At 38.3% G+C, this 26,653-nt stretch overlaps 1 protein-coding gene across 4 annotated transcripts in view; it reads left to right on the top strand.

Annotated features, from left to right (window-relative positions):
• Nucleotides 1-26,134, top strand: part of CAMK4 (calcium/calmodulin dependent protein kinase IV) — a 244,339-nt gene extending 218,205 nt beyond the window's left edge. For 3 of the 4 annotated variants that reach the window (XM_077138995.1, XM_077138994.1, XM_077138997.1), the window contains 4 exons: nt 6,775-6,850; nt 19,131-19,257; nt 24,403-24,555; nt 25,557-26,134. In XM_077138995.1, the coding sequence (XP_076995110.1) occupies nt 6,775-6,850; nt 19,131-19,257; nt 24,403-24,555; nt 25,557-25,994 (794 nt within the window). In that variant the 3' untranslated portion in view covers nt 25,995-26,134. Of the gene's footprint in view, nt 1-730; nt 762-6,774; nt 6,851-19,130; nt 19,258-24,402; nt 24,556-25,556 lie in introns of those variants that run through there. The other variant, XM_077138996.1, reaches the window with a different exon arrangement.
• The last annotated feature ends 519 nt before the right edge of the window (nt 26,135-26,653 follow it).

Genomic DNA, 26,653 nt, shown 5'->3' with positions numbered 1-26,653 from the left:
TAACCAAACATGGTTCTGGCCCAGAGAAGGCTGATAAAATTGAGTTTAAGGAGATTGTCACCAGTGTCATCCCTTTATTTCCCATGTTCTCTTTGAGTCTTTTAATGCAAGGGTAATTCTTAGCTTCTGGGTGTCTACACCATAAATCATTTTCTCTACCCACGTCTATGTAACTGTAAGAGACTACTTAAGAATAGAACCAATGGTGCCAGAGAATTCACAGTGCTGTGAGGGTTCAGCTCTATTATTACATATGTGAGGGTGGAATGGTGGGGGAAAGAGGTCAAAAGGAAGAGGTGATTGATGGCAAGTGGGTAGAAGACTTGCTTAAGATGCATTATTTTGGCCCCAAACACCCACAAGATGTTCCAATTTTAGGGTGTTATTGCAGAAAGGATATGTATAAAATACAATTTTAAAGCTTCAAGTGAATTATTATTGATAATAATAGGCCAGAAAGTATATAATTCCTCTAGACAAAAACACATATTTGCCTTACTTAAAATCTAAAGTCCACTACTTAACATTTGCATGTCCATATACAGAAGAGATTTTTATTTACTGTGAATATTAGGATGAGTTCGGTTTATTTATTTATACCCCACCTCAACCCATAAAATGTTGAAAGGTTAACATTCCTTTGGGTTCTGGGTCAGCATGCATCACAACTCTGCAGTGGCCAGGATGCTCAGTCTAATTCAGTCTGATTGGAGGAAATAGCAATTACCACACGAGATGGGGCTCAATGGAATCAGAGAAAAGTGAGTTTCATGGAAATGAATCTTTCACAGAGTAATCAAAATAAGTGTGTTTAATTTTTCCTCTTTTGAAAGCATGCGGTGTTCTCAAATATTTGATTTTCTCTTCAGGGGATTATTTTTATTTTTTTTAAGGAAATTGAGGAAAATAAACAGGCTGTCTTTCTTCTTTCATTTATAAGATTGATACAAAGGGACATGGGACAATGCAGTAGCAAAATTTTTTTAACAGCTTAACTGAAAAACATTAAGTGGAAGTTGGATTGATTGATGATTTGCAGTATAAAAAAAGGCAAGAGCCTGGAGAGTAGAAAGGATGAATTAGAGCATAAGGCTTATAGCTTGTATCTCAAAAACATCCTTCTAATATTTTTTTTCTTCCTCCACACTACCAAGTCATAGTGGTAGAGCCTCATATACCTCCTGAATCCATCCCCACCTTTTCACAACAAGGCAAACAGAGAATTGATAGCATTGTGAGGTCCGTTGCTGCTCCTAGCCAGAGGCAACCATCTCGAATACTCAAGGGGCCGAGGGACTCCTTCCAGCCCCCAGACCCATTTGCCCTAGTCTCTTCTCAGGCTCCCCAGGACTGAGGTGACAGTATGTCAGGACAGCTGGAACTCTTTCTGGTACCCCGATGGGGACACTCTGGCCTGGGTGAACTAACAACCCAGCTCTTTGTCCCCTATTCTCTGTTTTCCAGACACACCTTACTTCGAAGTGGCCATCTATCCACATCTATTTCTAAAGTATCTTAAGAAGACAACACTTGACATCATTTTCTGTTTCATCATCAAAGACAGTGGCCATCTTATTTCACTCAAGACTGTTGCTGACTGGGTTTGGGGGGTAGGGGAGGAAATGAAAGCTCACCTTTGTTTGAAGCTTCTAGGAGTCTCCCTCACTTTCAGTCTTGTCTGAACATGTATGAGCAGCTCCAGTCTACTGGGCAACATACTTAGTTTCTCTTGCTGCTTGGAGGCCCCTGGAGACTCCTTGAGACACCTGGACTGCATGTGCATAGTGCAGGCTGGGCAGGACTTTGACCATTTCTCTGTAAGCCTGGATGACAATTGAGTATCTTAGGTACCTCTGGGTGCCAGTGCTTCTCCAGAATGAGATGGGTCTAATTTTAGAATGTATTCAGACAGTAAACTATTTTTAGGGGATGCATCTATGTAATGCTATTATATACAAATGATGACTACATGAAAAGTATTCATAATATCACTCCCCTTTCAAGTTTATGGCCAAATTCACGGGCTAATCACACAGGACTCTGTGATCTGTCTCCTGCCTCCTTTGCTAGCCTCCTTGCACCATTCTCTCCCTACCCTTCCTGCCAGCCACTTGGAACTCAACACTTCCCAAACTGGCCATGCTGATTTACACCTCCATGCTTTCACACATGCTGTTTCCTCTTCCTGGTATGTTCTTCCATCTTTTATTCACGTGGTTAATTCCTGTTTATCCTATAAGACTTGTGAGAAGAATCACCCTCCCTGGAAGTATTTCAAGTTTACTCCAGTCTGATCCATACACTTAAACCCATCCCTGCACGCCTTTGTCTTAACACTCGGCACCCTGCTCTGGGGCTGGTGCCTTACTTATCTGTCTCCGCCACTAAACTCTCTGACCGTGGTCCTGAATTCATTTTATAAGCCAGAATAGACCTTAGAGGTCACCGCCTTTGCAAGGAAAAGGAGACCCTCAAAGGGGACGTGTTGGCCCACATTTACAGGGATGATTATGCAACAGCTGGTACAAAAGCCCAGAGTCCTAACTCCTAGCCCTGCAGGTTTCCCACCCCACAAGCCATGCTAGCCAGCTTTTAGTTATGTGTCTGAAATGAGGGCACACCTTGAGCCTCAAAACATGAGGTTGTACACTATTTTTGGCAAATGTCCGTGACAGGTTTGCACAGGATCAAACCAGGGATAGAGGCTAAGAAAGCACCCTGTTTGGAGGAGGTGGGCACTGCTGTCACCCACAGGAAGCTGCCCCTGAGTGCTTCCATCTCCTCTGGGTTCCTAGGCATAGGTGGAGGCAGGGAAGAGGCAGAGAATTTCCAGCCACTGCTCTTCTGTTTCCAGCAGATGCACTTCCTTCTTTTTCCTCCACTCTGCCATATCTATATACCGCCTACCCCACCACCACTGCTTTCCCAGAGGCAAAGTTTAGAGAGACGTCTACATCTTGGTTGGTTTTAGTGGCACTGAGCAAACATTTCTGAGTTCAAAACAAACCTCTTCCTACAGGTGTCTTCTCAGCTCTCGGTGGGAGGGTAGTTCTGTAAAGTCAGACCTTAACAAACAATTCAATTTTTTTTTGTTTTATATGTTTGTGTGTGTGTGTGTGTGTGTGTCTGCAACACCATTAAAAAGCAAGCAAACAAACAAGGAAGCAAAAGCCCTGATCTGCTGCATTCAGCAGTCTGGCCTGCACCACACTGCATACAGCTCTGGCTCCAGCCACACTTTCAGGGTTTGCATGTCCCTTGCTCCTTCCTTTCACAGGCTCTTTGCAGATGTGTTTTCTCTGTTTGGATCTCTCCTCTCTTCCTTTTCTCACTCGCCATCCTCTCCCCCTGTGCCTCGTTAACTCCTCCAGATCCTTCATAGCTCAAATCAAACTTTGTTCCCATGTTATTTTCCCTGACCATTTAAAGACACTCTTTCCTTCCATCATTGGCACTTACTGCTTTGTATTTCTTCAAATACATTAGCATATGCCTCTACCACCAGACCATAAGCTTTGTGATGGCAGAGACTTGCTCTTTTTAACTCCTGAATATTTGACCAGCACCACCTAGCACTGTGCCTACCATCAGCAGGTGAAAAATAAATTTATTTATTTAAATGAATGCATAAATGTACCTGTTGATTTAATCCACCTTAATCTCTCTTGAATTTTTCTCAAAACTGTTCATGGTAGTTTGAAAAAGTCTTCTGGCAAAGAATGCCATTCTGTTGTTTCAACTCAATGGCTAGGAAAGGATCAAAAACTCATCTAGGCATTGGTAGAATGAAGGTTCAGTCAATGATCAAAGCCATCCCTTTATTTTTCTTAGGGATTTAGTGAAAGAAGGAAAATAAGGCACCAAAGATCCCTGTAAGTGTGCATAGGCTGTACTTGATGGTTTTTATTTTAGGTGTATTTTCAGAACTAATTACAGTGATTTGTTTTGATAAAAGGAATTCAATCCCAGTCTCTAGTTGGACTCTGAATCTCTAAATGTTTCAGTGTTGCCATCTTCTAATAAAAAAAAAATCAGCACTCTGTGGTTTAGGTAGAATGTTGCAGAATAAATATTATAATTATAGGTAGAATTTTAATATAATTCTTATATTCAGTTAAAATTGCCTTTTCTAAAGGTAAGTCTGGCATCTTGGCTATTCCGAGGCCATTTACCAAAATTATTCTGTGTTGAGATTGGACAGTGATATGCCTGGGAGCTCTGTGACATGTAGTGTTTAATGAGCAATAAAATGAATTATAAAGTAATTTTAGGAAGTAGCAGAAAACTTAGGTCCACTTATAAGACATTCAAGAAAATCAGTAAATGATTATTAGATCATCCCCAAAAGACCATCCTAAGTCTTTTTAAATGCATTTTTAAAAAATCTTATTATACTTTGAGATGATTTTCTCCTTCTCTTATTTTTTTGTTTGTTTTGCTAACGTGATGATAAAAATAGGAAGGACTACAAGAAGTGTTTGCTTAGCACTAAATGGTGGACTAGTTGATGTCTTTTCTTGAACTAAATTGGAAGTAGTTTCTCACTCTAAGGAGAGCACAAGTTAGGAGAATCACCTTCAAGGATATTTGATATCCAGGAGACTGAAGCTCTGGAGTGCTAGAGCCTGAGATTTATTCTAGAAAGACTTTTGGCTCTCAAAATGTTCAAATAAATTACAAGGGTATGCTCTGTGTGCTTTAAAGAAGGTCAAGGCCATGTTACCTAATCATTGAAAATAGTTACAGGCTATTGAAATTGATATCTAATTGTGCTTAGGTAGACTTCTGTTTCTCCCCAATTTTATATTGCAATTAGTAAATATTATATTGTTCTTTAAAAATTCTTTTTAAGAGAAATTCATTATGGAGGGCAAAAACATCCTCTACTCCTTTTCTCAGCTAACCTCTGGGAAGTTTAGCTTTTTCACACTACAGTTGTGCCCATTGCCTTACAAGGAAATAAATAGCCTCAGGCATGTAGGGTTGCACCTCACCCCACCCCACCTCACCCCCCAGTGCTGTGAAGCAAAGGCAAATTGCTATATCAGATGAGAAACCCAGATGCCCTATAAAGTGTATCCCAGAAGAATGTCATTCCATATCATTTGGGACTCTTGTTCTGGGAGCTATGAGAAATGGCCAGAGTTGTCTGACCTTTGCCAGGATGAGTCTGAAAAGCACAGGATGGGAGGATTTTTAGACTAGAGACAGCAGAATGGATTCCCACAGTAGAAAGCAGCTTCAGTAGGAGGAATGCAGCAGGTTCTGCTCAAAGGAAATTTCTAAAAGGTACAAATTGCCCAGGAAATGAAAGTAAACCTGATAAACTGCATAGTTTTGCAATGGAGTGTACATTTTTCTTAATTAGGCTAATTAAATCTTAAAAGGAAGATTTTCTAGGAGTAATTCACCTGTAGATAAACAGAAACTTCTTGGCTCCAGATACAGGTCCTTAAAGGTCATCTTGGACTTTGCCAAATTACTGCTTAGAGTCTTAGAATATACACCCTCATTTCATCTTACAGGCTCTTCATCTCCTATATTTTATGTAACACAGTTTCTATGGGGAAGAGAAAATCCCGATTGGAAAAGAGAAGGGGAGTAGGGACAGTTTGGGAAGATTTCCATGGAAAATCTACTGTATCCCCTCCCATAGATTAAATCCAGAGCCCCACGAGGACAGCTTCTTTCCAGAACTCACTTTGACAATCCACAGTGACCATGGCATTTCCAGCCTGCATGGACAAGGGATCCAAGTCACTTGCCATGCTGCATCCAGTTGGGAGAACAGCCGTGACCCCAAGGCTTCCCTCTAAGAGCCTTTGGCATCCATCGGTCAGCTTCTTCCTTGGGGGGACCCCACCAGCATCCGCAATAGACACTGAAAATAGAAAAAAGCTACTCCAGGCTGAGCCCTATTTCTCCATAGATGGTGGAGCCCTCGCTTCTCATTTCTTTCCTTGTTAGTTAGGCAAACAAACAACACCCTCAGTCCTCGGAGTCTACGGTTGGACCCAGCTAATTGCTCATTTTCACAGCTCGATGAAAGATCTTGAAACTATGGGGCCGTTTCATGACTGAGAAGATCTTGCTTTTTCACAGCAGTATTGGCAACTAATATAAACAGCCTCACTGTGCACAGAGCCCTCTGGCTGCAAAATCCCCTGGCTGCCTTTGCGACAGCTACTCTCTGTGGACCCATGTGTGACTGTCCATGCTGGGATATGGTCAGAGTCTCTCCTGGATGCTGTTCCACCCTTCCAGTCCTAGTTAGTCCCCAGACCTTGCCACCACCTGCCACCATCTGCCCCAGGACCCTGCCCCACCCACTATCAGACACACACATTTATGGTTGCCCTGCCTTTAAACAGATCCAGATCTCTAGGTAATATAATTGTGCCTTTTTCTATTAATGTGATAAACTTTCTCATTTCATTTCTTCCAGTGTTCTATATACAAAGTCTCCTTTCAAGTAAGGGGTCTTTTGTAGCAGGGATTTAGCTCTGTCTTCCTGATTTAAGCAATATCATGATGTTCCAATGTAGAAAAAGTGAATAACTTTATTTTAAGGCCACCCTGAACTCAGAAAGACTATAATCTTTCCTCCTAAAACCAGCATAAGAATTTTGTAGTCTCATACTCTGGGGGAGAGATCAGTTATATAACTGTTCTGAAGTTTTTATTGATGAATTCAGTCTTTCCCAATTGCTTGTTATTGAACTGTGAATGTTGAATTTAAGCTACGATTTAACACAATTCTCACTATTTCTGCAGCGCCTGAGATTCTTAGAGGCTGTGCCTATGGACCTGAGGTGGACATGTGGTCTGTAGGAATAATCACCTACATCTTGTAAGTGAAGAAAAGCACTGTTGGTGCAAACTGTGTGTCTTTGCTGTAACATTTTCTAGGTATCTACAGTCCTTGTAAAAAGCAAGGTTACATTTTTTTGGAGAGAAATTGTGGTTTTACTGAAAAATCATGCAGGAAATAAGGAGTTGCCACATACCACCCTTTGCATGTATAATTTTCCCTGTTAAGAACATTCCATTAGTGTGGTGTCTTTGCTACAATTGATGATACAATATTATTATAACTATGCCATTAACCAAATCCATAGCTTATGTTAGATTCGCTGTTTGTATTGTAATGTCCAAATTTTTTTGAATTTTTATTCTAGTGATATGTATACAACCTAAAATTTCTGCTTTTAACTATATCCAAATATATAATTCAGTGGTGTAAATTATATTCACAATGTTGTGCTGCCATCATCACCACCCACCACAACTTTTTTCCATCACCCCAATCAGAAACTCCATACCAATTAAGCATGAATGCCCCATCTGTTTTTATTATCAACCTGAGTTCTAGTTTCTGACTCTGTGAATTTGCTTATTCTGTTAGTTTCATAACAGCGAGATCATACAATATTTGTTCTTTTCTCTCTGGTTTATTTCACTGAACATGATAGCTTCAAATTTCATCCATGTTGTTGCATATATCAGAACTTCATTCCCTTTTATGGCTAAATAATATTCTGTTATGCGTGCATACCACATTTTGTTTATCTGTTCATCGGTTGATGGACACGGGTTGCCACTGTGAATATCAGCATGCAAATATCTGTTCGAGACCCTGCTTTCAAATATTTGAGGTGTATCTTTAGAAGTAGAATTGCCAAGTCATATAGTGATTCTATACTGAATACTAAGGAAATGCCAAACTGTTTTCCACAGCAGCTAAACCATTCTACATTCCCACCGACAGTGAATGAATATTGCCGTTCTCCACATTCTCTCCAACACTTGCTTTTTTTGCCCTTTGTAATACTAGAACTTCTAGTGGATGTGCTCATTGTGGTTTGATTTGCATTTCCCTTATGGCTAATGATGTTGAGCATCATTTCATGTGTTTATTAGCCATTTAAATATCTTCTTTGTAGAGATGTTTATTCTTTTCCCTATTTTTTGAATTGGGTTATTTGTCTTTTTTGTTGAGTTGTAGGATTTCTTCATATATTCTAGATACTGAACCCTTATTAGATATGTAGTTTCCAAATATATTCTCCTTTTCTGTACATTGTCTTTTTACTTCCCTGAGGAAGTCCTTTGATACACTTTTTTTTTTAAGAAGTCACATTTATCTGTTTTTTCTTTGGTTGCTTATGCTTTTGGTATAAAGTATAAGAAACCATTACCTAACCCAAAGTCCTGATGATCCCTGTGTTTTCTTCAAGGAGTTTTATAGTTCTAGACCTTATATTTAGGCCTTTGATCCATTTTTTTTTTTTTTTTTTTTTTTTTTTTTAGAAAGACAGAGAGAAGGAAGGAAGGGAGGAAGAAAGGGAAACATCTTTAAACATTTTCTTATTATTTTATTATATTTTGTTTGTTTGTTTGTTTTTTACATGGGCTGGGGCCGGGAATCGAACCGGGGTCCTCCGGCATGGCAGGCAAGCACTCTTGCCCGCTGAGCCACCGCGGCCCGCCCACCTTTGATCCATTTTAAGTTATTTTTGGGTATGGTGTGAAGTAGACATCAACCTTCATTCTTTTCCATTTGGATATTCAGTTTTCCCAGCACCATTTGTTGACAAGACTATTCTTTCCTTATTGAGTGAGACTTGGAACTTGTCAAAAATCACTTGTCTGTAGATGTGAGGGTGTATTTCTGAACTCTCAATTCAATTCCATTGGTCTATATTGTCTATCCTTGTGCCACTACCAAATTGTTTTGATTACTGTAGCTTTGTCAAAAGCTTCAAAATTGTTTGTTCTTTTTTTCAAGATGGTTTTGACAATTTGGGCCACTTACCCTTCCATATAAATTTGATGATTGACTTTTCCATTTCTACAGAGAAGGTTTTTGGAATTTTGATTGGACTTGCATTCATTCTGTAAATAGCTTTGGGTAGCATTGACATCTTATAAAAAATAGTGCTGATTTTTGTGTGTTGATCTTACACCCCAGCACTTTGTTGAATTTATTTATTCGTTCTAGTAGCTTTATTCCAAATTTTTAAGATTTTTTATGTCCAGGATCATGTCATCTGCATAAAGGATAAGTTTTACTTCTTCCTTGCCAATTTCTTTTTATTTCTTTTCATGTCTAATTGCTCTGGCTAGAATTTTGAGTACAGTGTTGAGTAAAGTGGTGACATGGGCATCCCTGTCTTGTTACTGATCTTAGAGGGAACGCTTTCAGTCTTTCACCATTGAGTATGTTGTTACCTGTGGGTTTTTCTTATATGCCCTTTGTCATGTTGAGGAAGTAACTTCTATTCCTAGGTTTCTAAATGTTTTTTTATCAGGAAGTGGTACTGGATTTTGTCAAATGCCTTTTTCTGTATCAATTGAGATGATCATGTGTTTTTTTCTCCTCATTCTATTAATGTGGTATATTACATTAATTGATTATCTTATATTGAATGTCCCTTACTTCTGGAATAATTCTCTAATCGTGGTGTATAATTCTTTTCAGGTGCTGTTCTTTCCATCTGTTTACTATGGGTTTACTTTATGGTCCTTTTTCTAGGCCCTTCAGAGTTGCATTTAGATCTTTGATTTTAGATCTTTCTACTTTTTAAAGTAAGCATTTAAGGATATATATATTTTTCTGTAATCACTGCCTTCACTGCATCCTATAACTTTTCATATGTTTTGTTCCTTTCATTCATTTTAAAAAATTTAATATTTCCCCTTATAGTTTTTCCTTGACTCATTGATTAAGAGTTTTATTTAATGTCCATATATTTGTGGATTTTCCAGTTCTCTGCCTATTACTCATTTCCAGCTTCATTCGTTTGTGGGCAGAGAAGATGCTTTGTATACTTTCACACTTTTTAAATTTGTTGAGAATTGTTTTATTACCCTACATGTGGCCTAGCCTGGAGAACTATCCATGTGCACTTGAGAAGAATGTGTACCCAGCTACTGGGGATGCAGTGTTTCTATATTAGTTTATTTATTATATTATTCAAGTTCTCTGTCTTCTAGAAATCTGTCTAGATGTTCCATCTATTGATGGAAGTGGTATATTGAAGTCTCCAACTATTATTATAGAGGTGTCTATTTCTCCCTTCAGTTTTGTCAGTGTTTGCTTCATGTATTTTGGAACACTGTGGTTAGGTACATAATTAGTTAAGGTTGTTATTTCTTCTTGGTGGATTGGCCCTTTTATTAATATATAGTGTCCTATTTTACCTCTTGTAACGGCTTTTTTTTTTTTTTTTTTTTTTTTTTTTAAAGATAGAGGAAGGAAAGGAAGGAAAGAAAGACAGAGAAGGAAGGAAGGATGGAAGGAAGGAAGGGAGGAAGAAAGGGAAACATCTTTATTTTTATTATATTTTGTTTGTTTGTTTTTGTTTTTTACATGGGCTGGGGCCGGGAATCGAACCGGGGTCCTCCGGCATGGCAGGCAAGCACTCTTGCCCGCTGAGCCACCGCGGCCCGCCCTGTAACGGCTTTTGACTTAAAGTCTATTTTGTCTAATATTAGTGTAGCTATCCCAGCTCTCTTTTGATTACTGTTTGCATAAATTGTCTTTTTCCATTCTTTTGATTTCAACCTGTTTGTGTCTTTGGGTCTAAGTTGAGCCTCTTGTAAACAACATGTGGTTGGATCATGCTTTTAAACCATTCTGTCAATCTTGTCATTTGAGTGGGGAGCTTAATCCATTAACATTCAGTTTTATTGCTGTAAAGGCAGTACTTCAGCCATTTTGTCCTTTGTTTTTATATGTCATATCATTTTTTTGTCTCTCTTTTCATTGTTACAGCCTCCTTTTCTGAAAACTTAGTCTTTTGTGAAATATCTGACTGATCCCTTTCTTACATCCATTTCTGTGTATTTTAAAAATACTTTCTTTGTGATTACTCTGGGGTTTGTATTATACAACCTAAATCTATAGCCAACCAATTTGAAAAGATACCAACTTAACCTCAATAGCATATATGTACCCTGCTCCCATATCCCAATGTTTGTACTCTATGTTGTTTTTGTCCCACATTACCTATTTATGTTTTGCATGCCCATTATCAGGAAAGATAACTTTTTCTTATTCAGCTGTTTTCTAACTCTTATAGGGATTAAAGATTAAAATTATAAATTGAGGATACAGTGCTGTTGGGTTTTGCAATTAATTACCCTTTTAGTTATTTTTACTGAAAATCATCATTTCTTCACATTGCCAAGCCACTCTTCCCTGTCTTTCCTTTCAACTTGAAGAACCCCCTTTAACAATTCTTGTAGGGCAGGTCTTTTGGAGAAACTCTCAGTTTCTTTTTATCTGTAAATGTTTTAAATTCTCCCTCATTTTTGAAAGATATTTTGGTCAGATTAAAAATAAAATTGGCTGGCAGTTTTTCTCTTTTAGTACCTTAAATATATCATTCCACTGCTTCCCTGTCAAACCATGATTTTTGATGAGAAATTGGCACTTAGTCTTATTGAGGATCCCTAAAATGTGGCAAATAACTTTTCTCTTGCTGCTCTCAGAATTCTCTCTATATCTTTGGCATTTGGTATTCTGATTAGTATTTGCCTCAGAGTAGGCCTATTAGGGTTTATTCTATTTGTAGCACATTGAATTTCTTGGACATTGTTTCGGTTTCCAAGGCTGCTTAAAGAAGATAATATTGTTGGCTTAAACAGTGGAAATTTGTTAGCTTACAGGTTTGGGGCTAAAAGAAAACCCAATTTAAGATATCATCAAGGTGGTACTTTTTTCCCAAAGACTGGCTGCCAATGCTCCTTGGCTCCTCTGTCACATGGCAAGGCACATTGTAGCAACTGCTGGTCTCTCCCTTCTCTTCCAGGTTTCATTGATTTCAGTTTCTTGTTTCCATGGCTTTCTCTCTCTCTTTATTTGATTTTCATTCCATTTATAAAGGGCTCCAATAATAAAATTTAACTATTACTTTAACTGAAGTACCTTAACAGAAGTAGTCTCAACCATAGATCCTACTTACAATGAGTTTATACCCAAAGGGATGGATTAAATTTAGGAGCCTGCTTTTCTGAAGTTAAATACATATAACTTCAAACCACCACAGACATGTACGGATGCATATGAATTGGGAAATCTGAGGCCATTATTTCCTCAATATTATTTCTGCCCCTTTTCCCATCTCTTCTCCTTCCAGGATGCCCATGATGTGTATGTTGGCACACTTCATGCTGTCACTCAGGTGCCTTAGACCTGCTAAAATTGTTATCTATCCTTTTCTCTGTCTGTTCTTCTGACTATATGATTTCAATTGTTCTGTCTTCTAAATCACTAGTTCTTTCTTTGGCCTGTTCAAATCTACTGTTGCATGCCTCTCGTACAATTTTATTCTCCATTATTGTGCCTTTTGTCCCCATAGTTTCTGTTATGTTTCTTCTTAAACTTCATAATTATTCTTTTTGCTCATACTTGGTTGTCTTAATATCCTTTAGCTCTACATTCACCATTGGCTTATTTCTATCTGTATTTTCCTTCACCTTCTTGAATTGATTTAGATATGTTTTCTTCTTTGATTAGTTGTTCCAAATTCCATGTCTCTGCTGAAGTTTTAATTTGTTCCCTTGACTGAGCCATGGATTGTAAATTTTTGCCAGTGTTTGGGCATTTGATTATTTTGCGGTGCTAAATCTGAAAATCAGTTTGTCCCTCTTGCCTAGTGTTTTATTGTAGCTTGGCCATGTGTTAAGGCTCCTCTTTGATGTTTGTGCCAATCTATACTGGACCTTTAGGGTAGCCCATGTTTAGCTGTTCAGATTTACTCAGATCTTCTGCACCTGATTCTTGCCCTGGGCATATGGTACAACTTTTAAGTTTGCCCTTTTATGAGCAATTGTTTCACTTCCACAAGAAAATTTCCTTTCTTCTGTTCCTTCTCTAGGAATCCTGATCTGTTTGTTTCTGTGCAGCTTTTCTCCCAAGCTCGTGTAATTTGTTTAACTTCTCTATCTCAGCCAACACCACCTTTTCATTATGCTTTTCAGTTTGGGGACCTTTCCTGCCCTCAGCAGTTGCCTCCCCCTTGTGCTTTCTTCTTTGACCCTTTGGTTGTTTTCTTTCTACTTCTCATCCTGAGTCATTTAAATTGTCTTGTCTCCAAGTTCCCTGATCCTTCTTCTTCCAGTTCCAATCTGCTCTTGAAACTCTCCAGGGAATTTTTCATTTCAGTTATTGTAGTGTTCAACTCTAGTATTTCTGTTTGGTTCCTTTTTAAAATTTCTGTCCTTTCATTGAGATTCTCATATTACTCATTCATTGTTTTCATGTTATATTTTAGTTCTTTCTCTGTGTTTCCTTTATCTCCTTGAACATATTGAGGATTATCTTTTTTTTTTAAGTCTTTATCCAGTATGTCCAAAATCTGGTATTCTTTGTTGATGATTTCTGAATTTTTATCTTGTTTGTTTGAATGAGTCACCATTTCTTAATTCTTTATCTTATAATCTGTTACTGTGCGTTGTAATTTTTTAAAGTGTTAATTCTGGGATTTAGTCCCTGAGCAATCTGTCCCTAAAGCTTTTATTCAGCTAGTTATATGATAGATATTTCATTGAGTGCCAGTAAGCTAACAAAAATAAACAAATCAATGCCAAAAACCCACACCTTTCAGAGTTTTGCAAATAGACTTTGTACTGGCTATTGCTTTCCTTAAGAGTTTAGCCCTTCTATCAAGATGAATCCAAGATGAATGTGAAGTGCAGGGCCCTTTTTCTGAGTCTCTATCTTGCCTTGCATGTGCACTTCCTCATAGCCTTAGGAATTCTCTGATTTTCAGAGTTTCCAATGTTCCCTCTGTTCCCTATGAAGTAGACTTTTTCCCCTTCCTATATGCTGTTTTGCATGACTTAGAGCAAGTAATCTTTTGCCCTATACCACTTTGACTCAGTTATTTCTTCCACTGCTTTGATTGTCCACTAGCTGCTTCTGCCTGCAGAGGAAATTCTGGGAGAGCAGGTCAGAGAGAAATGTCCTGGTCAGTCTTTCAGGCTACCATCCAGTAGATTAGCACTGACATACAGGCCCTGCAGAGGTGCATAGAAGTTACTCTGCTCTCTCTGGAACAGGCCAGGGGACCACAACTGCAGCACAGGCTGGCTCCATGCTACTCTGGGGAGGAATTGGGAGAGGGGCCAGTAAGGGTACCACAAACTTCTCCTACCATGTTTAGTGCTGTGTTTTCTTGAGTCAGCACTTGCAAGTTACAGCAACCCTTTAACTGTATTCTGGAGTTGTGTGGAAGATGGCTGTGCCAGCTTTTGCTAGTTGTTCAAAGATTCTTGGGGAAACAGCACCTTGGAGTTTGCCACTCTCTTGCTCCATCAGAAGTCCAAGGTTACTTCTTGACCTTTGGTGATTTATTCATTATGTACTAAATGTAGTTGGTGATCATATTTTCTGAAAATGAACATTTGCTTTTTATTTTTAATTTTCTTGGAGCCAGAACTTCTATGTAGGACTTTGTTTGGTCTTGTTCTGCTATTCAATGCATAGCAAATTTAGGGAACCATTCAGTATCTGAGGATAGTAATGAATGTAAAACTCAGGTTGGCCATTAAACTTGCTCTTATTTTGCTTTTTTGCATTTTGTCTAAAATATTTAAAATGTTAATCCTTCTTAAAGGGTAAATAACTATTTAATTTCTTAAACAAGTCCAAACTAGTACATTTCTAATATCTAAAATGCATTTTGGCTGTTTTAAATTTCATTTTATACAGTGTTAGTTTTCCAAGTTTTGGGGCTTAACATTCTACACAGATTTCTTTGAGGGAATAATTTGCTAAATCTTTCATTCGTTGATACTACCAATTCCATTGTTGAACTCTACCTAATAATAAACAGAACCTTCCAGGAAATTAGCCAAAGAGATTACTGAATTATAGAAAATGGTCTAAAGAAATAAGCAAGAAGAATCTAGAGAAATAAACAAGAAGCTCAGAAAGAGAGGAAACAAATTAAACAAGACCTCTGATTTAAAAGTTCAGCTTTCAGAGGTTACTGTGATTAACTGTGGGACCCATAATATTCAAATCTTGAGATTTTGAGGGAAGGTGAGAAGAAATAGCTTTTCTTTTTTTCTTTCTCAATTTGATAGTGACCTAGTAAGTGTAGCATCTAAGAAATATGGGCTAGGGATGTGTTTTGCAAGGGTAGGACCACCAAGCAAGTTAGAAAATTCTGAGTTCATCTGGATGTATATAGATCACTCAGTATCCACAATAAATAGGTTTAACAAGGAACCTGTAAAATAGCAATCTGCTAATTTGTAATGTTGAAGATATTTCATTGTTTAATTCCTCGTGTTTCCTGAATGTATTAAAGCTTGAGAAGAATTGAAAAGGTTTAGATAAAACCATGTTTTTTCTTGTAAAAGTAATTTCTATTGGTCATACTATGTACTTAATTTATTAAAATAATCACCAAGGACAGATCATAGAATTCCTTTTGCTTATATTTGAAATCTCTTTTGTACTGGGGAAAGACTGTTGTCCCCTGAATTTTTTAGGCAATGTATCATATTTAATGATGTTCAGTGAAAAACTGAATTACACAAATAAAAATTTGGATTTATTACTAGAAAGCCAATGAGCTTCATTACAATTCATGTTGAAATGTGCTGGGAGAGTTTAAAGCACTGAGGGTGTAAAAGAACTTGGAGAGATGGACATATGAAATCATATTACACTTATCCTAAAAAACTCAAATGTGAAATAAATAAAGCTCTATGATCTGGTCATTGATGGGAAAACGAAGGAAAAATTGTGACAATTTGAGAAATATTTTATTATAGCCCTGAAGGTAATTTTAAAATTTGTCAAGATCCTTACTCCTAGCCCATTACCAAATTAAACAAAATATTTATTATACCTTATGGTAGTTTGGAGCTATGTTTTCCCACAAAACATGTTCTTAAACTTAATCCATTACTGTGGGTGTGAAAGCATTGTGAGAAGGACCATTTGATGAGGTTACTTCAGTTAAGATGTGGCCCAATTCTATCAAGTTGGGTCTTAATCCTGTTATTGAAGTCCTTTATAAGAAGATTGACATTCAGATACATAGGGAGAAAGCCAGAAGCTGAAGGTCAGTGGAAATTGGAAGAGAAGAAAGAGAGGCTAGGAAGAGCTGCCATGTGCATTGCTATGTGACAGAGGTGGCAAAGACAAAGGATCATTGACAGCTGGCCCCAGAAACCCACTTTTTAGGAAGAAAGCATTGCCTTAATATTTGAAATCTCTTTTGTGCTGGGGAAAGACTGTTGTCCACTGAATTTTTTTTTTTTTTTTTTTTTTTGCATGAGCAGGCACCGGGAATCGAACCCGGCTCTCCAGTATGGCATGGCAGGCAAGAATTCTGCCACTGAGCCACCGTTGCACTGCCCATGATGCGTTTGATTTTGACTTCCCCTGTCCTCACAACTGTGAGCCAATAAATTCCTGTTCTTTAAGCCAACCAATTGAGTGCTATTTGCTTTAGCAATGAGGAAACTTAGTCATACCTTCATATACTTATGTGTATTAATTAATAGGTGTTTGTTGAAAGTAAGCAATTGTCACCGGAAAAATGAAAATACCAGTACTGCTTACAACTAAAGGCCATTTGTTCTAGACTGACTTCTGTCAGACCCTGAGTCTGGGGATGTTTTATTTAATCCGTAATAATTAATGATTAGTGAAGTCCAAGTTGCAAGGGTTCTCTGGAACATTTTCTCTGGTGGATTGTGCCTTTGGACCTACATATCTCCTTTATTGTACCAGTTCAGCTTTTTATATATAACTGGTGACCTGAGACTATGTACTCTAAATACCTGACTCATTCCATGGGAGTGGCTTGAAGTGGAAAGAGAACAAAAGTAACAAAATGAAGAGTTAGGACTCAGGATTCATGTTTATGGATGCTACCTAGGAAAGTAAATGTTATAATGAGGCTACATTATGAAGATCAGGCAAATTCTTTCTCTTATCTCCCAAATGTTAAGGGGCCTGTTTTACATCCAATTGTCTATATGTACATAAACTCTGGGGCTTGGTCTTGAATTAAGCCATGACTAGAAGTTTGATTCTTCTTATCAGTGTTGAGACCTCTGCTCACTCTGCTCACTTCTTGTGGTTGTTGCTGCATTTTGAAACTGCATTTTCTCCCTACAAAAAGTTCTAGCTTGTCACCACCAAGCTATATTGTCCTATGGCCTTGCTGTTTTTAAGTATGACACTGGGCTGGAAATGAGTGCTATTCTGCTGCATCTTCCAAGAATTCTGTTCCTTCTGCCATTTATCCCTAATTCCTGTGTTCCGACAAGCAAAAGCTGTAGGGCTGTGCCTCTGACTATGAGAGTGATCAGATCAGGATCAGAAAGGATCATAGATCTAAACTTTCTCTGCTCTCGAAGCTACAGTTCAAAGACAAGCTTTACCCTGTGTTATACATTGCCCTTCAGGCTTATAAAATTCAGGTATCTCCCTAAATCGTCATTGTTAGCATTAAAATGTTAAAATTTCCAAAGAGTTTTTCAACTCTGTGTGTGTGTTTGCTGCTGTCACATTTCTTCCATTTTTGGCATTTCAGATTGACGTGACTTAAACTTTTTACCTCTATTACCATAGCACAGAGTCACTCACATGATCAACATGAGAGTGCTTTCATCTGTCCTGTTTCTCTCTAACTTGTATGAAGGGGAAACGTGAGGAGCTCCCTAAATTAAGCCTGGAAAGTTGGCTAATTTCTCATGACTAACGAACAACAAGCCATACTTGTCTAGTATTGTGGAGCAGGGGAGGGCTGGGCAGCGCAGAGCTCCTTGTCAGGATGCACTCCTTGCTTCTCTGCTTAGGCTTCTCTTCCACAGGTGGTTGGGAGCAGGTTTCTCTGGACAGACTGCTGCAGTAGTCCCCATTGACTCAGGACTCAGCACCTCTGAGCCTTGCCCTTTCTGGCTGGCTCCAGAGTATTTGGAAGAGATGAAGTCTCTTTCAAAGGGATATTCCCTGAGCAAGACACAAGGACGTGCTTCTTCCTAGGGACTTTTTTTTTTTTTTTTTACAGTTTCTTTTTGGTTCCTAGTGATTCAGAACCTCTTCCCATCTATGAACTCTGGAGGCTTGATGGTCCCAGACCAGCAACTCACTTTACCTCCCTCTCTTTAAGATGGTTCTCTGTTCTTTCTCTCCCACTTCTCCCATCTACTTTTATATTGACCTGGTAGTAGAAGATGAGCGTGAACATGGTGGAATGTCTTTAATATGCACCAAAGTGAGTGTCACATACAGGTTTTGGCGTCATCCGTTCACTGAAGATGAAGAAGTGAAGAAGTTTTTTTGAGGCCATTCCTTGGCAATAATGTTTGGTTCCTATCTTTGTTCACTCTGAAATTAAAGTGGGAAGGAACTATTGCAGTCCTTTACTCATTTCTACGGAGGAATTCAGTGAACAGGTTTGAATAAAAGTGAGTGAAAGAAACTTTTCTTTCTACTTTTTAATCTCTTCCTTTTCAAAATCCTAATTCTTCCATTCGGCAATAAATTGAAACTAATCCCTCTCTTTCTCTTTATCTGTCATCTCAATTCTTAGTAAAAATAAAATTCATGGAAAGTATTCATCATAGTGCCTATAATAATGTTAGCTGTTATTATTGTAGCTTTGTGTCAAAAATATTACTATTATTACAGCTTTTTGCAGAAATTCTAAGTTGGTTTTGTGTTTATTTTTACTTCCTAAAAACATGATTGTGTGTTTACACAATTAAAAGTGACCTATGACGGCGGGCCGCGGTGGCTCAGCGAGCAAAGTGCTTGCCTGCTATGCCGGAGGACCTCGGTTCGATTCCCGGCCCCAGCCCATGTAACAAAAACGGAGAAACAGAATACAATAAAAACAAGAAAATGTTTGAAAAATGTTTCCCTTTCTTCCTTCCTTCCTTCCTTCTATCCTTCCTTCCTTCTCTCTGTCTTTCCTTAAAAAAAAAAAAAAAAAAAAAAAAAAGTGACCTATGACAAGGCATTTACATACTTGTGCCGGATAGACTTCTTTCATAGCAGGAGGCTATGAAAAGGATAGTTTTGAATTTCTGCCAAAATTTGACTTACCCTTAAGTTTTCAAAAACAATTATTCCCTGTCTTTTGTCTCCCTAGACTTTGTGGATTTGAACCATTCTATGATGAAAGAGGTGATCAGTTCATGTTCAGAAGAATTCTAAATTGTGAATATTACTTTATCTCCCCCTGGTGGGATGAAGTATCTCTAAATGCCAAGGACTTGGTAAGTGTACAAAACAAAATGAAGCAAACGAAATAAAATCCCTCATATTCTTTTTCAACTAATTAATAGGTAATACCATTTTTTAAAATTTGTCCCTCTTGTCTTAATCTCTCTTTTCTTTTTTATTTTTGTATGCTGTATGGCGGGAGTCACATTTCAATTCTTTTTCTATGTGACTATCCCATTATTGTAGCACCATTTGTTGAAATTTTCTTGGGGGAGGAGGAATGGGGTTGGAGTACATGGGCCGGGAATCGAATTCGGTCTCCTGCATGGCGGGCAAGAATTCTACCACTGAACTACCCTTGCACCCTCTCTTATATATTTTTTTAATGTTCAAGTATTTTTAATAAAACAGTGAATGCAAATGCTTTTCCTTTATAATGAAAGATAAATGTATTTGACCCAGTGCTAGCTGGTTATCACAACAGCAAATTACTCCAGTATTAATTAATGAACTTTTACTACGAGGTGAACTTAGAGCCTTGCTTATGAAGAAAGCAGTGCTGGTTGAATCCAAACATAAATTACACAGTAGAATCTTGTTTTAACATGACTTATTATTACCTATATTCATATATACTTCAAATAAAATGATACTGTTCCCTGAAATTTTACTCAAACTGATTAAACTATCATGATAATAACACAAATCCCTTCGTGCCTCATTGGCATAATAAACAAGTTCCACTGTACTAAAAGTGCTTTTTGTCTGTGTATGTTTTACATTGCTTCCCACCTAAGCTATGACTGAAGTTTGCATTCTGAAAGCACATGGTTGCCCACCTATTCTAAAATAAAGAGGAAGCTGGTATAGGCATGAAACATTTGCCATCAATCCTGTAGAGAACATCCAATCAGAGATGATCTAAAGCTGACTTTTGAGTCATAGATTATATCTCCAAGGGATCTTAGGAGTGATCTAGTTCTCCCTTTATTTAAAGATAAGGGTGATAAAGTCCAGAAAGGAGAAACGACTGTCCAAAGTCTTGAGCTTCCCAGGAGAGAGACATTGTTAGATTAATCATCCAAGCGTCCAGACCCACCCTCCCCGCAATCCATTGTTCTTTCTCTCTAAGCATTTCCTCCTTGCCCTCATGTTTTTCATAGAATGGATCCTGTAGAGTCCACAGCTTTCGCAGTGTGATGGGAAGAGAGGCACCATGTGTGATATGTGGACATCCAAATCCTTCCTCACACTCCTAAATGTTTCTTGAATCCATCCACTTCTCTCCACCTCCACCACCACTGTCACCCAAGCCACCATTCCAATAGCCTCCTGTCTGGTCTACCTGCCTCTTCCTGGGCCTTTCTCAAATATACTCTCCACACAGGATTCAGTGTGATGTTCTTAAAAGTCAAATTATGTCACTCTCCTGTTTAAGGCTTTAGAATAAAATCCAAATTCCCTAATAGGATCTACAAGACACTCTGATCTGGAGCATGCCATCCTTTCAGTGTCATCACTCATTTCACATCAATCTCCTTTGATCTCTCTTCACTGCAGCCTACCAGACTTCATCAGTACTCATCAGTACTGCTCTGGAAATTGGCCACTGCTCTTTTCTCTGCTTTATTATATTCTCTCCGACATCCTTCCTCCTTCTGTCCCTGCTTCCCCATTGTATTAGTTTGCTAAATGCTGCTGGAAATGCAATATACTGGAAATGGAATGGCATGAAAAAAGGACTTTATTAAAATACAAGTTTACAGTTCTAAGGCCATAAGAATGTCCAAACTAAGGCATCCAGAGCAAGATACCTTGACTCAAAAAAGGCCAATGTCTGTCACATGGGAAGGCACGTGGCTGGCGCTGCTGATCCTTGTTCCCAGTTCCATTGCTACCAGCCTCTGATGCCAGTGGTTTCCTCTCTAAGTGTCTGTGAGCTTCACTTTGCTCCTCCTGGATACAACTCTGGGTTCTGGTTGTTTAGCATCTTATGAAAAGGCACATGGTGACTTCTGTTGGGCTCTGCATCTCCAAATGTTTGCATCTCTGTTGGCTCTGAAGCAATCATATTTTCTCCAAAATATCTCCCTTTTTAAAGGACTCAAGCAAACTAATCAAGACCCAGTTTGAATAGGTGGAGTCACATCTCCAGCTAATCAAAAAGGTCACACCCACAATTGAATGGATCAGACTCCATGGAAACAATCTGATCAAAGATTTGCACCCTACTATAGTGAATCTACAACAATGAATCAGGATTAAAGGACATCTTTTTTCTGGAGTACACAACACTTTCAAACCAGCACACCCATTTTTCATCATTGTCTTCTTCTTCTCCTCTCCCCTATCCCCACTCTCCTCTCCCCCTTCTCTCTCTTTATCTCTCTCTCTCTTCTCCCCCTCTCTATTCCTTGCCTGGGTAGCTCTATCTCTAAGCCCTAGCTGCCACTTGACATCCTCTAAGGCATGGTCTGTCCCCTTCCTCAGTCCCTCCCTCTCAAAATTGCTTATTTCCTTCTACCACATTCTTTTTTTGCACCCTGAATTTTCCCTTTCATGATAGTCATCATTCATATTTATTTGCTTGATTTTTTTCTTCCCTGATTAGACTGAGAGCTCTGGGAGAAGATGAGGCCTGTGTCCCAGAATATAGTAATATACTCTCATATAATTCTGGCTCAGTAACAATTTATTGAATGAAATCATGAATTAGTGAAAAGATCATGGAGTTTTAGACTCTGTACACTTGAATTCAAGTTCCCTCTTTGTCATGACCTAGAAGTGTATGCTTGGGCTTGTTATATAACTTCTCTAGGCTTTCCTTTTCTCATTCGGGTTGATAGTATTACCTTCCTCTAGATTGTTTGATAATTAAGTGACATAACACGTGTTAAAAAGTCAGCACCAACTAAGTCAATAACAGCCCCCTTATTTAGCTCTCCTTCCATTTATTTATGAATTTATTTATTTATTTATTATTTTTTGTATGAGCAGATGCCTGGAATCAAATAAACCCGGGTCTCCAGCATGGCAGGAGAGAACTCTGCCTGCTGAGCCACCGTGGTCTGCCCCTTCCATTTATTTGTATCCCCAATAAAAATTAAATGAATAAGAGGCTTAGTTACAATGTTCCTTCATTCAGTTAAATGCCCTGTTAGTTAATACATTTATGAAACTTCAGAACTAGAGGAATCCTTGAGCTCCATACATATACTTACTAGGAAAACTTGCATCTCATCTATTATCAGCAGAGGCTACTGTGCTCATGAGTGTGTGAGTTGGGTTATAAGGATGATGGCAAGGCTTTGGGTTTGATTTCCAAGAATATTGCTGAAGCTTTCTTACCTTCAGCATGTTTCTTAACAATTCAGTGCGTCAATATCTTCAAATGTAAGGATTAAAGATTGCACGTGTAGATTTTGATATGTATTGACTCTTAATATATTCTTTATGTTTTCATGAGGAGAAGGAAGGAGGATGGAGAAGGAAGAGAAGAATGATTGGAAAATGGGAGAAATATATCTAATTGTCAAGGATATTGAAAAAGATTAGGGATTATTTATATAAATTATCAGTACACTGATAATGGTGATGGCAATGGCTATTATCAGATTTTTATTTACTACTTGTGCATCTTTCTCTTTATCACCTTTACTTGTACCACCTCTCAGATTCAAACCCTAAGGAGCCACATGTCCTTGTCCTCTACAAGTCCAATATCACCATCTCACCCTTTGAAAATGTTACAGAGAGGAAGTGAAAGGCGAGCCAGATAGTATTTATTCCTCATTTGACTTGCTATCTGATTTTGTTAGCCTGTGTTCAGTTCTTTTTAAATAGTTAGAATCAGAACAAGACCTTAGACCTTAAATCATCAAAGCCACTCATCTTCCACATGAGCAGACCAAAACCCAAAGAGGTTGACTACCTTGGCAGGTATCATGGTGAAGTGGCCGCAGGTTGAGCTCTGGGGTGAGATAAACCTAAATTTGAAGACATGCTCCACAAATTACAAGTCGTCTGACCTAGAATAAGTCACTAAATATTTCTGAGCTTCCTTCTATCCCTCATTTATAAATTAGAGCTAATAATTCCAAATTGATAAGGTTACTGAAAGGACTAAGTCAATTTTTTGTTTTTGTTTTTGTTTTTGTTTTGTTATGGGCAGCTCAGGAAATTGAACCCGGGTCTCTGGCATGGCAGGTGAGAATTCTGCCACTGAGCCACCATTGCACTGCCCTAAATCAGTTTTTAAAAATTTATATTATATATAATTTTATATATATATATATATATATATATATATATATATATATATAATACACATGAGGACTCATTTACAAAGGAGTTGAGGTGGAAATGAGCTCATGTAAGAAAAGGGTCTAGTGGAGTTTCCTAGGTACTCAATGCATATGTGTGTGTCTTTGTTTAGAGGCACAAAAACGGTTAGAAGCACCACTAGGGCTCAAGCTTATCTCCTGACTCCAACCAGCCTCTACATTATACCAAGTCACCCTTCTTGAGGGTTGGGGATTCTATTGTTTGTTGACCTCCTTGACAATTTATTGTCTGCTCATCCTTACAAGCAGAGCTAAAGCTATCAGAATGGGCTGTCAAAGATTGGAATCATTTAAGCAAATCATCAAAGCCATTACTTTGACCCTAGATAGGCTTTTACTTTAGTTCTCTCTTTATTCTTTCAAGTATCCTCAAAGGATTCTAGAGGAAGAACTATAACCCGCAGGATACAGTCATGAGATAGTTTTACGTGAGGACTGGATTACTATCCATTTTGTTTGCCATTTAATTTCCACACAAAGAATGGTGACTAAGTGAATGATTCCATTACCACTGAGATGTCACTTAGGTTCTGAATTCTAGGTGATTGCTAGCCACGCTCTAGAATTATTCAGTGGCTGGATCTACTTTCATAGAGCTTCCAGTCCTCAGGTAAGGCAGGACCTATTTCTTTGATCTCTGATAAGAAGCAGTCTGTTAGTTTGAGGTCTTGAGTGGCACACCACTGTCTTCTCAGCTACTGCCCCCCAAAACCTTTCCTACCCATAGTGGCCTCTGAGGGCTTAAAAACCTTTTTATAAATGTGTATTCAGTGGCACTGCTACAGATAAAGAACAAGACTTAGAAGTTCACAAGCTAAAATTTCCCTAAAAAGTCTACGGTTCTTGTCATTTCAGGTGAGAAAATTAATTGTTTTGGATCCTAAGAAACGGCTGACTACTTTTCAAGCTCTTCAGCACCCGTGGGTCACAGGTAAAGCGGCCAATTTTGTACATATGGATACTGCTCAAAAGAAGCTACAAGAATTCAATGCCCGGCGCAAGCTGAAGGTAAGATGGCCTATGTTTTATTTTCTGGTTTTATAAAAGAAAGATTTCTCTCTTATCTTGAGTTATCAATGAAAGTTCCACCCTTCTTCACCTAATAATATTCATCTCATATCACACAAGGGAAAATCCTACTTTAAAATCCTTACAATGCTTGGTATAAAGCTACTTACAGCTTTGTAATCCTCTCATAAGAAATTCATTATTAATAAAGGGAAATGTATTTTGAGATTTGCGCATGAGCAAATGAACAAATTTTGTTGCTTCTCATCTAATTAAGGCTGAACTGCTTAACAGCATTGTTCAAGAACTGATATTGATTCAAAATGTTGTCTTTTTGAATATGTGAAAATTGGGAAACAGTATTTAAAAACTAAATTTACTAATATAGTCAAATAATTACTATATGTGGAAAAAATGAAAATGATTTAGAGTACTGTATACTAAAATATATCTATTTTTATGGAATATATATAGAATACAGATTAGGTAGTTAACTATTATAGAATACTGTTTGGTACTGGCTGTATAAGCAGAGGATCTCAGAGGATGGCTGAGGTCAAAAACAGGGTTTTTCAATTTAGCCATTGCTCACAAGAGAATTCCAAGGTCAATTTAGTTTGAGATACCTTCGATTAAATAATCTTGACTTAACCCAGGATTTCTAAAACCCGCTTGAACATAGAATTCTTTTATCCCCATGATATCTATTACCAATACTTTGGGAAGCATCATCTAAAATATTTGGAAAGAGGTAGGCCACAGGCAAACATATTTACTCAGGTTTTCAACTGTTCCAATGATCAAGTATACTAGTTTGGATTTAAAGAGGGTTGTTGTTCATTCTTCAAACAAGTTTTAAATTCTACTGTTTTGGAATAATACATTTCAAAAGATTGAGCACTGACTATAAAACAAACTCCCTATAAGGGAAATTAGGGCTGAGCTCAGATTTGACAATTGTAGGATTTGGTAACATTTGACACTTTTCTCTTTCCAATCAGGCAGCAGTGAAGGCCGTGGTGGCCTCTTCCCGGTTGGGAAGTGCCAGCAGCAGCCACGGCAGCATCCAGGAGAGCCATAAGGCCAGCCGAGACCCATCTCCAATCAAAGATGGCAATGAGGAGAGCAAACCTACTCCAGAAGGAGAGAAAGTTCAAGAAGAGGCACAAGTGGTGGTTGAGGGGGCAGAGGCTGAGCCGATGAAGGTGCAGCGTGTACAGGAAGTTAAGGATGCAGACATAAATGCTACCGAGGCCACTGAGATGGCTCCAGAAGCAGTGGAAGATGTGGAAAAGGTGGCTGAGCCAGAAGCAGAGGAGGACCTAATGGTGGAGAAGCTGAAGACTGTGGAAGAAGCAGCAGCCCCCAAAGAAGGGCCAGAAAACCCAGATCTGGGATTTGGAGTTCAGCAGCATGATGTGATCCTGCCAGAGTATTAAGTCAGCTTCCTTCAGATCTGGAAGCCAAACCCAGGCATTTATGCACTTTGTCCTTCAACAAGAAAGATTTCAAAGCATGATATTCACTATATGATTCTGTTTTCGAGGTGAAAAAAAAATACATATCTATCAGTTGGCAATCCTAACAATGCATGTGACTGCTTTATGAAAATAGTGTCTTCTATGGCATGTAATGGGTACCTGATACTGATGGTTTAAATTTGAAATTGCAAGTACACACAACATAACACTTTAACACAGGTACATTCTCAAATACCAGTGGCAGCACATTGACGTGAATAGTAACAAATTGTTTTTATTTCTGAAAACCTAGCCATCCTGCATCCTTTGGATCTTTTTCTCAAACCAGTCATTCCTTTGAACTGTTCAGTTAACGCTAGGTAGGGTTAAAAGATGAGCTCCTATAGCATTCACAACATTTTACTTTTCATCATTGATGTGCTTAAACTGTTTACAAGAAAATGGCCATAGGTTATAATTGTATGTTATAGACAAAGAAAACGTTCCACTCATAATGGTAAGAAATTGAAGCATACTTTCAAGGGTGATGAAACAACATCCCCCTAAAGGTTGTGTGGAGAATGCCTTATTATTTTATCTGTTATGTATACTATATTCGTAATAACCAAAAATGTCTT

This window comes from Tamandua tetradactyla, chromosome 21, assembly GCF_023851605.1.
Source record: "Tamandua tetradactyla isolate mTamTet1 chromosome 21, mTamTet1.pri, whole genome shotgun sequence".
In the NCBI taxonomy this organism is placed as follows: Eukaryota; Metazoa; Chordata; class Mammalia; order Pilosa; family Myrmecophagidae; genus Tamandua; species Tamandua tetradactyla.
The sequence above is the reverse complement of the archived record's forward strand: the minus strand, read 5'-3'. Positions and strand labels throughout refer to the sequence as shown.